We start from the raw sequence: 12,739 nt of genomic DNA, 5'->3' as shown, positions 1-12,739 counted from the left end.
CTTTCTTAAGATGGAGCCCAGAGGAAGCATGTATAAGGAGAAAAGGATAGTTCCTAAGATGGAGCCTTGTGGAACCCCCCAAGGAATGGATACAGAGGAAGAGTGCATATCATGCACTAGTATCAGATCCACTGGGCATTGTGCATAAAGATGCATAAAGTTAGTTATCATAATTACATGTACACTGTTACCCATAAAGTTGAAATAAAGTATTTTTTTTACCTCTTCTCATAAAATTATTGTGATAATGTGATGCATTCTTGATAGAACAAGCATATCTTCTCAAAACTTTATTGATCAATCTCTTCAAAACACAGCAACATATCCACTATTGTCAATATATGCATAAGGCAAGGCAATTAGCCCATTTTTACAAGCAGTTTGTCTCAAAGAGCTTTACACAGCATCATAACAACATCCTCTGTCCTTAGACCCTCACATCGACTGAGGAAAAACTACCAAGAAATAACAGGAGAAACCTCAGGGTGAGAGACAGAGGAGGGATCATCACCCAGAATGGACAGATGTGACATAGGTGTTGTATACAGACAAGAACAGTTGGTAACACTTTACAATACGGGTCCCTTAATTAACGTTAGTTACTAAATTATTAAGCATTGATTAACTGTTTACAGATATATTAAAGCAGAAGTAAGTGATCCGGTGGTTTTGGCTAACTTCCTGTCAGCCGATGGAGTTAGCAGTCCCCGCCCTCGTCCCTACGTCACCACATTCACGTGCATCCCTTGGCTGCACACACAGAGAGGACCGCCCCTTTATGCCGTTCTCTCTCCTCATTGGATAAAGGTTGTAGGATACAAGGAAAGTTTTCTCCTCGGCTTACAGCAGAGCAGAGTGACTGACAGACCTGTGTTTCAGACCAAACACTCTATATAAGTGATTGCTGTCGGAAGATAGAACTATTTAAGACTTATATTAACACAAACATTCCGCTTACTTCTGCTTGTAGCCTATTAGTAAGCAGTTAATTAATGTTTACTACTCAAAGTTAGTAAATAAATGATTAGGTAATAATAAAGGTTGAATAATGTAATTTGTTATCAATATGCATTACTCAGCATTAATTAACACATAAGTTTATATATTAATGCTTAATAATGTACTACTGTAACTAAGGTTGGACCCTTATTGTAAAGTGTTACCAAACAGTTTATAACATGGAATGTGGAATAATATGGAAGATAGGATATAGTTGAGTCAAAAGGAGCTGATGGAGGCAGCTTCCCGTGGGCAGGCTGGGTCATACAGGGAGAGCAGGTCAGCTTAATGGCAGTAATGGTGGGCACACTCCTTCATGAGCAGGGAGTGCAGGCTGGTTTAACAGCAGGGTAAAAGGGAGGTGATGACGGCGGTGGTGGTGGTGGTACAAGTTTAACAGCCTTACACCTTGATATACAGTATAATTTACCAACTTGTTCAATTCAATACAGTAAAATACTTTGCTAAGTAAACTTAATATCCCATTTTGTTATGTAATGGCAGGTTCCAGTCTGTAGATGGTGCTATTGCTCTGTTAATGTGGATGATAACCCGCCATGAACTCTCTCAACTAAAATTGCAGTTTTTTATTTCTAACTTCTTCCATTTTATTAAAATAAAATAAAATAGAAAAATCATATAATATTGCATTTATATTTGTAATTACACATGAAATAACTTATTTAAATGCAATTTATAACATTATTAATTATGTATCAGGTTACAACCTGAACAACTGACTTGATGAGGTGATTATGAGGCTTTAATATTTTTCTAGATTATGTTTTTTACACGGTGAAAGTGTGAATATTGAATGGAACCTGATCTCCACTGAGTCCAGCAGCATCCACACTGAACCTGAGTTGTGTTAGACTTGTGTTATTAAAGTATATCGATCATGATATTGTTTCACTATGTTGGCAAAAACAAACAAAAAAGCCAAAAAGGGGGTAAATTATGCAACCTTCTCCTTTCTCCGCGCGTTACCATAATAAAACCTCGCTGCTCCATCAGTGGAGTCGTGGCTGTGTTAACGTAGTAGTCCCTAATAATCCGATGCGTCCAGTTGGTGGAAATCCCCACGTGGTTTCGACTCGTGTATAAAAACTTTGGGTGAGCGGAGCCCCTGTTGTCGTGATTGCACAGAGAGAAGAGGGTCTCAGTCAGCGAGCAGCATCTTTGCAGGACGCACCTTATAGCCAGACACACAGAGAGAGGGTGGGGGGGCGACACGGTAACCGAGCTGAACACACACACACACGCGCACTCACACAAACACACACACTAAATAAATCCACGGGACCTGACCGAGCGTTGTTACTCTCTCTGGGACCGCAGCTGTGCGCAAGTGGACTCATTCTCTGTGTGTGGTGATTCTTTTTTTTTTTTTTTTTTTTTTTTTTTTTTAATGGGAGGACTGAACGCGTCTGGACACACCGACAGCTTTTTTTTCCTTCTTTTTTTTTTTTTTAATTTCAACTCATCGGTGAAAACAGTGTCGCCTCGTTTGTTTTGGTCGATTACACGTCTGATCTAAACGTGCTGTGACAGAAGCGCGTCAATGATTCCAAACTCCCGAGTTGCGCCTCGCAATCCAGAGACATGAACTTTTTTGGGGGGGGTTTTGCGCAGAGCATCGCTGGATGAAGTGAAATGACCACAGACAGTTAGCCTCTTGTATGACTTGCGGAATACAAAGCTTTTTCCCCCCCCTTGGCCTTTCTGTGGATTTTTCTTTGTAAGTAGGCGTTTGACTTGGTGGAACACCGGTGGATGTCCTCCCGGAACTTTCACATGTTTTAATTGAAAGAAAAAAGTAGCTTTAACCTTTCAAGAGAGTGTGTTTCATGTTTTCATCCCGATCCTGAACAGCACCTGGGCTGTGACGTTAACTTCTAACTGCAAACATGAGCTTCTCCAGCCTGGCGTTGTCTTTTAGTTTAGTCGCGTATTGCTTCCTCTCCTCTTCCGTGCGCTGCGGCTCGGTGACCGGGACCGAGGCTCAGGCTTCTTCTCCCCAGGAATCGTGCGCGTCCTGCGGCCTCAGGGCGCCGGATCAGTCGGAGCGGGTGAACATAGACTTTCTGGAGGCGGTGAAGAGACACATACTGAACAGGTTGCAGATGAGGGACAGACCCAACATCACTCATCCCATCCCGAAGGCGGCGATGGTGACGGCGCTGCGGAGGCTGCACGCCGGCAAAGTGCGGGAGGACGGCCGGGTGGAGATCCCCAGCTTTGACGGACAGGCCGCCCTCAACAACGAGGTGCACGCGGAGACCTCGGAGATTATCAGCTTCGCCGAATCAGGTAGTGATCAATAATTCAATTGCACACATCTAAACCGACCCCTGGGTGAACCCGTTCACCTTTTGACTGCGCTGTTACAAACCCGGCTGCAGTCTCATTCATTCACTGCACTCTGACTTGTATTTATTTAGTTATTTTTAAGCTTATCATTTGATAACCTACAGTATGGCAGAAAACATTATTTTTAAACTAATCGGAGCCATAATCATCATTTCCATCATCTTATTCCATCCCAGCTCCTACATCTGCAGCCAGTGGTCGGTGTTAAAACCTCCTGCAAATCAAAAAGAAATGAAACCAAAGAAAGAGTCCTTAAATTACCCCATGTGTTGTCTAGGGGATAAAAAGAACCTCTGAATCCAATTTCATCACTAAAGCTGTGCTCACACTCAATACTCCAATGTATAAAGCAGCTCTTTTAAATACGGACAAAGTCCCTCAATTGGCCATTTATCCCTTCCTCTAAGAATGTGTATCTAACTAATTCTCAGAAGTCCAAAGAGAACACCCTTTCCTCTCTCTTTTCCACACACACACACACACACACACACACACACACACACACACACACACACACACACCCGCTACGCATACACAAGCTTAAACACACGCGCATACTCACACAACACAAGCCTGAAATCATCTGTGCCTGACAGAATCCAATAATTGTCAGTTGGAGCTGTGAGAACCGCGTCCCTGACACAAACTGTTAGTTTTAACAAAAAGAAAACATACAATTAAAGACACCAAAAATAGGATGTCTTAAACACACGCACGCACGCACAAACACACACATACACACACCATCCTGTCTTTTCCCATTGGCCCTGCTGGTACAATTAGCCTGAATGGACTGCTGGGTCCTGCCTTCCAATGGGAATGATCTGAGCACCCTCATGAAAAGGGAACAAAAGCCAGGCAATTATTATAAGAGCACTATGTGTTCCTGCTGAACACAACATGTCAACGTTAAAGAAGAAAAAAAAAGAAAGGAAAAAAAAGACGCAGAGAAAACAAAAGATATTGCTCAGAATAATGCATGAGACATTTGAGTCTGTGCAGGGTTGGATTGGGGGGGGGGAGTGTGGGTGGAGGGGTATGGCACCGGCGATGGCAGAGGGGAGGGAGGGAGGAGGAGGTGGAAGAGTGGAGGGGGGATGATATTGTGTGTATGCATGTGTGTGTTTGTGTGTATGTGTGCCCATATTGCAATGTTGTAAAGAATGCTTTTGTCGCTCTAAAGGTTCGCTGGGCTCCTTTTTGCTTCTTCGTCTTCTTCGTCGTCTTCTTCTTTCTCTAGTTCCATTCTTCCTCACACCTTTGAGCATTTGTGTGGCATTGTACCACGGAGCTGGCTCTGGTCCCTGCTCCCTAGACCCCGTCTGCCTCCTGGCCAGCTGGCTCACGCCCCCCCAGATCAGATGCTGCCAGCCGGGGCACGGCTCAGAGGCAAGGTCTCCAGAAAGCTCCGAAGCCAGGGGAGCTTGTCCCCCCCCTTAAAATAAAAAAAAGCATGGGGAGCTCGGATTGTTGTTGTCAGTTTAGGACAAGGCTGGGTTGAGGAGAGGGGGGGTTGAGGTTGGCATATGTTTAGCCAACAGTGGGCCAAACCAATAGGTGTTTTTGTATGTTATGAACGGGGAGGTCAGTTTGTGCCCCCCCCCCATCGCTCCCCGCCTCCCCTCTTCTGCACCCGCGGTTTCTTATCTCCGGTTGCGGTGCCACAAAGGTACGCGGTCTGCCAAGTGGCTGCGGGGGCAGGTGAGGGAGTCGATGCCAATCTCCCTTCTCCCCTGACATGGTCCCACGGGTACCCGCTGAGGGATTTGGTGTCCCGTATCCACAGGAGCGGAGCGGGTGACACAGGCAAGGGGAAAGGAGGGTGGAGAGAGAAAGAGAAGAGAGAAAGAGAAAGAGAGGAGGGGTGGGGTCGATGGAGAAGTTTAGATCGGGCGCTTCTTGATTGCTCGGCGTGGCCGTGTGGACCCAGTGAACCCGTGGCGAGTGGTCCAAGACGTGGAATTAAGACTTCATTATGGGAGGTCATTAACTCCGGCCCGGTTCCCCCCCGGAGGATCGGTTGGCAGGTTTACTTCAGGACACGACTCTTTCATGAAGAGCTGTCAGTCATGGTGCTGCTGGACCGGGTCCAGACAGATCCCACATTCACTCACAAGTGTGTGTTTCACCCACTGAGCCCCGGCTGCCTCCTCTCTGTAGCTTATGATACTATAAATGATTCATTTAAAGGGACAACAAGGAGTTTCGGAAGGCGGAAGTGTTTTCACACTACATTTCCCATGAGCCTCCGCGCGCATGGTAATTCTTGAACCGGCGCAAGACAGACGGACGAAAGCGAAAACATTTGCCAAGAATGTTTTCAAATCAAGAACGAAAGTCGGAGGTTGGAAGACGATCAGATAACGTCGTAGTTCCGACCATAAACGATGCCAACTAGCGATTCGGCGGCGTTATTCCTATAGACCAGAGCGGCATCTTAAATGCAAACTAGAGAATGCATTTCCTGAAGGAAATACGGGTGACAAACTAACTAACAAAAAGTTGGCTATTAACAGGCTATTTACAGACAACACTTAGCCAAAACCTACCTGGTGATTGGACCAAATACGTGTAGATGTCCGGGTAAGAAACTTCTGGCCACTGAGTGCAGACCTGAGGGAATTTAGAAATGCCGGGCGCTGCCCCTACATTACCCAGGATGCCTCAATCATTCTCATTTGCATGAAGATGCCGCTCTGGTCTATGACCCGCCGGGCAGCGTCCAGGAAATGCTGGTCGAGCCAACCACTAAATAATAATATCAAAATAACGATAAAGAAAAGACAATATATTCATTGAAAATGGATCCATTAAAGCAGGAGTAAGCGATCCGGTCGTTTTGGCTAGCCGGTGGAGTTAGCAGCCCCCGCTCTCGTCATGGATCTATTGTTCCTCGTCCCTACGTCACCACATTCATGCGCATCCCTTGGCTGCACACACAGAGAGGACCGCCCCTTTATGCCGTTCTCTCTCCTCATTGGATAAAGCTTGTAGGATACAAGGAAGTATACAAGAAGTTTTCTCCTGGGCTTACAGCAGAGCAGAGTGACTGACAGACCCGTGTTTCAGACCAAACACTCTATATAAGTGATTGCTGTCGGAAGATAGAACTATTTAAGACTTATATTAACACAAATATTGTGCTTACTTCTGCTTTAACACGTGTAGGTAATGTAGATAGGAGACTCTTTTATAACCAAAAGCAAACTCCTCTGGGTCTTTTTAAAGTCTCTCTGTAGCAAAGCTCATCGACAACAGCCCCCCCCCCCCCCGAAAACTCCCATCATCTCCATCAGCTCCGCCCTCCCATCCTCTCCACCTCATCGCCCCTCGGTGGAATTCTTGAAGAGCCGGGCCCCCGCTCTCCCCCCACCCGGTTACGTGCGCACGCCAGAGCCACAAACGCTCAGCGCCGAGCCCTTGTCCTTCTCCGCGCCGTGTGGTCTTTGTCGACAGAAGCTTTGAGTAATGAGCTCTAAAGGAGGAGCTGCCCTGCCTGCCTGCCCTGCCTGCCTGCTTCCACGGCCTCTTCCCCGACTCGGTGGCGCAGGTGGAGACACGCTGAAACAGCTCTTTATCCTCCCCGAGCCCACCCAGGTGTCTCGCCTGCTGATACTCAACAGGCAACCTTTCCACTGCGGGGTCAGGCGAGGCGTGTCGGGGCCAGCTAACACTGGATGAGCAGAACAATTCCCTCCTTAAAAGGATCTGGGAATAAGTTGCTGATGTAGGCCTCGGCCTCGGCCCCCTGAACTCGCCCTTGTGATTAAACGTGTTACAAAACCATACAGAGGTGATGCTGGAAGCGCACGTGTCATATACGCACAAGTAGCAGCATGTGATGGTGTATAGTGTTATAGTAGGGTGTGTGTTTTCACCAGTGCAATTCAGTGACAACCAGCCCCAAAGTGATGCTGAGATGACATCAGATCATCAGCTGTAGGTTGCACATACTTGAAACTTATCTTTCCTTAATTCCAAAATATATCATGTTCCTCCTCGTTTTGCATTCAGGGCCAGTTAGCTACGAAGCCATCACATCTTTGTTACTTCGCTGCTTCGTGTGCCGTTCCGCTCTCTGCTCCCGGCTTCATGGAAAACCTGTCAAGTGTGACGGTGTATTGGAGCTGAAACAATCAACCAATTAATCAATCAATTAGTTCAATCAAGCAGTCAGCTGTTCATTTTTTTTTTAAATTTCAAGGACATGTGCCAGACATCTCAGTGTGCCAGCTTCTCAGTCGAGGATCTGCCCTCGTTTGTTTAATATGACAGCGAGTTGGAAATCTTTCATGATTTCCAGGGATTTGAAAGACTAATTAATCAGTATTGAAATGAACTACTTTGGTAACACTTTACAATAAGTATAATTACTATTAATTAACCTTAGTTAGTACATTATTAAGCATTAATATATAAACGAAAGTGTTAATTAATGCTGAGTAATGCATACATAATGATAACTAATTACATGATTCAGCTTTTAATTTATTGACTAACTTTGAGTAGTAAACATGAATTAACTGCTTACTAATAGGCTACATTAATTAATGTGTTTCCTAATCCTAAGTAATACATAATAATGATTGTAAACAGTTAATTAATGCTTAATAATGTACTAACTAACATTAATTAATTGTAAAGTGTTATCTCTACTTTAAATGGAGAGCAGATACTATAATGATAACATCACTGATCTCCAACACTGCAGCTCTTTGAGGGGAAACTAAAACTAGAAGGACACAAACAAGCAGCTGAGCTCTGAGATTCATGGTCAGTCTTATTCTCCCTGCGTTGTTTATCACGGTGACGCCGGTGTCGGCCCCGTTGCTGCGCGATGCCTCTTTTTTTTTCTAAGCTCGGAGCTGTTGAGGCAAGTAGGAACACACAGACACACTCGCTGAATGAAGGTGAGGTTAGTTACTTGTAGCCCTGAGGGGCCTTTACAACAGTTGCCGGTAAGAGCTGCAGCAGCTTTTTTTTTTTTTTATAAAAAAAAAAACTTTTGTAAATACTTCAACCCATGGGCTTCGGTGCATACGGAAGGCTGATATTTGATGTATTGCTCACCAAGGGCATGGGCGTGTGTCGATGCATAGGTGGATGCAAGCCAGCTGACAGAGAGCTGGTCTCAACAGGTCCCTGTGTGAATGTAAAGCCGGGTTTACAGGAGGAAGAGGGTGTGAGGCGCCCTTAAAGAGGAGGAGGAGGAGGAGGAGGGAAGGGGGGGTGGGGTGGGGGGACCCGTCTTTGGTGGCCACCTGTTGACACTGACACACACTAATCAGTCGGCAAACAAAGTAATTTGGCCGCTTTCAAAGGGGCGCTGCTCCTGCTTGAGCAACATTGTACCCAAAATCTCCAGAAATAGAAACCTTTCAAGTTACCTCAGGGTAATTTGGAAGACATCATTAGGGCTTAAGAAAAAAGAAATAGCACTAGGGGAGAGCCCATTGCCACCTTTTAGACACCCGGGATCTCTTCATTGTGGCGCTGTGGAAAAGTGGCCAGTGTCATGTAAATGGCTTTTATTTTTTTGCCTCATCATGCTTTTTTTTTTGCCACATGCTTTTTTTTTTTTGCCACAAAGCCACGTGTTTCAATGCCGGGCTGCAGCGCGGCTGTCTCCCAGTGCCTCACAGGGGGCTTTGTGCTGTCACTCTCAGGGGTGCTTACACTTGGAAGGAGGGGGGGGGGGGGGGTTGGAGAGTGGGGAGTGGGAGTGGGGGTGGGGGGGGTGGTGGGATAGGGCAGGGGGGTGGGGTTCAGGTTGGGCACCACCAGCGGCGAACTCGGTGAACCCCGTTGGGAGCGCTTGGCCACGTCTGTCCGCCTCTCCCCACCTTTTCCCCTCGCATCCTTCCTCCTCCGCTGCTTCGTCTTCTTCCTCTCTTTTCTCCTCCCCCTCTCTCCCCCCCTCCTCCTCCTCCCTTTTTGGCCCTGTCACTTACAAAGCTGGTTCTTAGGGCCAACTGGGTCTGATCCCAGAACTGGCCTGTCACAGCTGGCCTATCAGGAGCTCCCGCAGAGGTCACCTGACAAAGTGATTGAGGGAGAACAGAGAAAACAAGGGGGGAAAACAGATCTTTAAAGACAAAGCTGTGCCCTTCTTGGAGGGAGGGGGTGGTGGTGGGGGTCGGTGGGTGATGGCAAGTAGGGGAGGGAGGGAATTCTACTTTCTGAGCATATGCTGTGTGTTTGTGTGTGTGTGCGCCAACCACCCTCTCTTGAAATAACAGAAATGCGTTTGATATCAAACACACGGTCCACTTACTGGACAGGTTCCAGTGCTTTTAGTCACGTCTCTTGGTCTTCAGCAGCTGATGTCATTGATGTGGTTAAAAGTGTCCGTTGACCTGTGGTGAACTCTGCCTGAACTGTCCTGTTTCTGGCACCAGATCTGATATCACGTTGCTCAGATGTCATACTTTTGGCACATAACAACTGAGACAAAAAAAAAGTGTTTTTCCTCTGTGTTTATTATATTATCAGACTGATAATAAACCGTACTGTGTTTGTCCTGTCTCTTACAGATGGACACTCCTCCAAGACCGGCCTCTACTTCCTCATTTCCAACGAGGGGAACCAGAACCTGTACGTGTCCCAGGCCAACCTGTGGCTCTACTTCCGCGTGCTGCCGGGACCGGAGAAGGGCCTCCGGAGGAAGGTGACGGTCAAGATCCATTACCAGGAGCCTGGGGCTTCAGGCACTGCAGAGGGAGGCCCGGGAGGAGGCGGTGGTGGCGGTGGCGGCGGCGGCGGGGGAACGGCCCGCTGGACCCTGGTGGAGAAGCGCGTTGATCTGAAACGCAGCGGCTGGCACACCTTCCCCCTCTCCGAGGCGGTGCGGGCCGTGTTCGGGAAAGGCGGCCGGAGGCAGGACCTGGAGGTCCACTGTGACGGCTGCGACTCGTCCGGCGTGTCTCCGGTGCTGGTGGACCCCGGCGACCCGTCCCACCGGCCCTTCCTGGTGGTGCGCGCCCGGCAGGTGGACGGGAAGCACCGCATCCGTAAGCGGGGACTGGAGTGCGACGGCACCAGCGGGGGCCTGTGCTGCCGGCAGCAGTTTTACATAGACTTCCGCCTCATCGGCTGGAACGACTGGATCATCGCTCCGGCCGGTTACTACGGCAACTACTGCGAGGGGAGCTGCCCGGCATACATGGCCGGAGTGCCGGGGTCGGCGTCGTCCTTCCACACGGCGGTGGTCAACCAGTACCGCATGAGAGGGATGAGCCCGGGCTCGGTCAACTCCTGCTGCATCCCCACCAAGCTCAGTACTATGTCCATGCTCTACTTCGACGATGAGTACAACATCGTCAAGAGGGACGTGCCCAACATGATCGTGGAGGAGTGCGGCTGCGCTTGATCCGGCGCCGACCGCCGCTTCCCATCATCTGAACTCCCAAACAGTCAGAAAAAGGCCTTTTTGTACAAACAGGACGTTATTGTACGGTACACATATACAATATAACTATACCTACTGTATGTGCATACATACATACAAACACACACACACTGGCGCAATCTAGCAAACGCAAGTGTCAGTGTCGCGCCCGCTTGCACGTGCCTCGATCGTGCGAGCAGCGTGTTATTATGTCGGACTGCAGCGACGAGCTCGCCGCCACCGCCGCTGCCGCCCATGCAGGGTCGCATCCGGCCGGCGCTGGGATGAGAAGGGAACGATTATTATCACCAAATGATACTTTGCTCTAGTTTTGCCATTTCTAGTCAAAAAATAATGGCTCATCATCTCCTCTTGAATGAAGATTAAAAAAAACGAAAAAAGAAAAGCGCTTAAGGAACGTGACAGGATCAGCCAGCAACATGATTGGCTTCCTCCTCCCGCCCTTCGTCCCCTTTTCCACACACACACATGCTCCCACACTGCTCCTCCTAAGTACTTTAAAGCACATGACAGACTTTTGTTTTTATAAAGCACTGACAATTCATCAGCTTATACAATTCAGAACACCAGCACTTCGCTACTATGCCGACAGACTCAGTCTGACTGTCCTCTCTGGTGGAATTAGACCAGTAGCTCTTAATGCCTTGCAGGATTAAACACTCGGCAGCAGCAGCAAATTGCAAAAAATGTCTCTGTTGTCGTCGTCCTTACTGTTGACCGCGGCCCTCAGCCCCGCCGGCTGTCCTGCCTGTTGAGAATGCTGCAGGCTCCTGCTACCATGACAACCAGGTGAAGATAGATCTCATAAGTGCACTTCACTTGTGCGCTGGGAACGTCAGAGAGAGAAAAAGAGAAAGAGAGAGAGAGAGAGAGAACTGCTTCGGCACCAGAGTGCTCCGTGGAAGCTTGTGGGGGCCACGGACACAGAGTGGGGCCCAGTGCGTCGCCACAGTGCAGTGCAGCACTTGCAGAAACTGAAAATGCACACCCTGAATAGCACTTGTATAAAGAAATGCCTTCCAAGGGGTACTGAGTGTCCTGTCCCATCACTAAATAAGTGCCACACGAGCTATGCAATGTATAGTAATCTATACCCACACTCAACATTGTCTATTAGACTGAATTCTTTTCTCTTCCTGTCTCTCCTCCTCTCTCTCTCTCTCTCTCCCTCTTCAGTCCTCAACTCTTTATCAATACTTGAAATGTGATCTTTCGCTTCCTTTTCCAAAGCGAATGATTGTTGTGACGTTTGCACTGAAAAGTTGCAGGATTAGTGAAACAAAAACTGCCATTGAAATGTTATTTTTATAGAAGTAAAATTGAATTTTGTTTCAAATGTATTTTAATTAATGGAACCAAAGAGGCCAAGATTTGAGCTGTACTAAGATGGCAAAGGCCGTTACTGTGTACAATACTGTTGTTTTTTCTTTTCTTTTTTTTTGTGATTTGCGAAAAAGGCCTACCATTGTATCAGGGTACGATATAAGATTTTCATTTCTTAGCTCTATTTTCATTCTCTGTTTTGTACAATAAGCAACACTTTTCATTTTTTCATCTTTAATTCTATTTTTGTTTCAGTTTTCTATTTAATAAGAAAGTTATTTTTAGTTCCTGTATAAGAATCATTTAGTCAAATAAATTTCATCTGTACAGTTTATGTAAAATAAAATGTTTTCTTAAATATTTTTGCAACTTTAAATTCTTTTTGAGTGTCATGTTTTTTAACTTTAGGAACTGTGTCCTGTATGAGGAGGTGTGGCCAAACTGAAACGAGATGGTGTGGTCTGCTTTGCGTCATCAGCTGTGCTCACCTTTAACATAATATCACGATAATAATATATTGCACACTATTAAAAACATAACTTTTTTCCACAAAAGCTTGAGGCTTTAAAGCAGTGTTTTTCAACCTTGTGGTCGGGACCCCATGTGGGGTCTCCTGGAATTCAAATGGGGTCACCTGAA

The 12,739-nt window shown here is 46.9% G+C and overlaps 1 protein-coding gene across 1 annotated transcript; it reads left to right on the top strand.

Moving 5' to 3' along the window:
* The first annotated feature begins 2,317 nt into the window (after positions 1-2,317).
* Positions 2,318-12,464, top strand: LOC146964672 (inhibin beta B chain-like). Its single transcript, XM_085765341.1, has 2 exons — positions 2,318-3,312; positions 9,903-12,464. The coding sequence occupies exons 1-2, from the start codon at positions 2,907-2,909 to the stop codon at positions 10,736-10,738; spliced, it is 1,242 nt and encodes a 413-aa protein (XP_085621467.1). The 5' UTR covers positions 2,318-2,906; the 3' UTR covers positions 10,739-12,464.
* The last annotated feature ends 275 nt before the right edge of the window (positions 12,465-12,739 follow it).

This window comes from Trachurus japonicus, chromosome 21 (genome assembly GCF_045865225.1).
Source record: "Trachurus japonicus isolate A0001 chromosome 21, Traja_1.0".
NCBI classification, from domain to species: domain Eukaryota; kingdom Metazoa; phylum Chordata; class Actinopteri; order Carangiformes; family Carangidae; genus Trachurus; species Trachurus japonicus.
Note: the sequence above shows the minus strand (reverse complement) of the source record. Positions and strands in the feature narration are given on the sequence as shown.

Excerpts from the sequence above, each read along its gene's own strand:
- LOC146964672 (XM_085765341.1), top strand. The coding sequence starts at position 2,907 with ATGAGCTTCTCCAGCCTGGCGTTGTCTTTTAGTTTAGTCGCGTATTGC. Across the intron at positions 3,313-9,902 it reads CAGCTTCGCCGAATCAGGTA|ATGGACACTCCTCCAAGACC; the intron begins GTGATCAATAAT and ends TGTCTCTTACAG.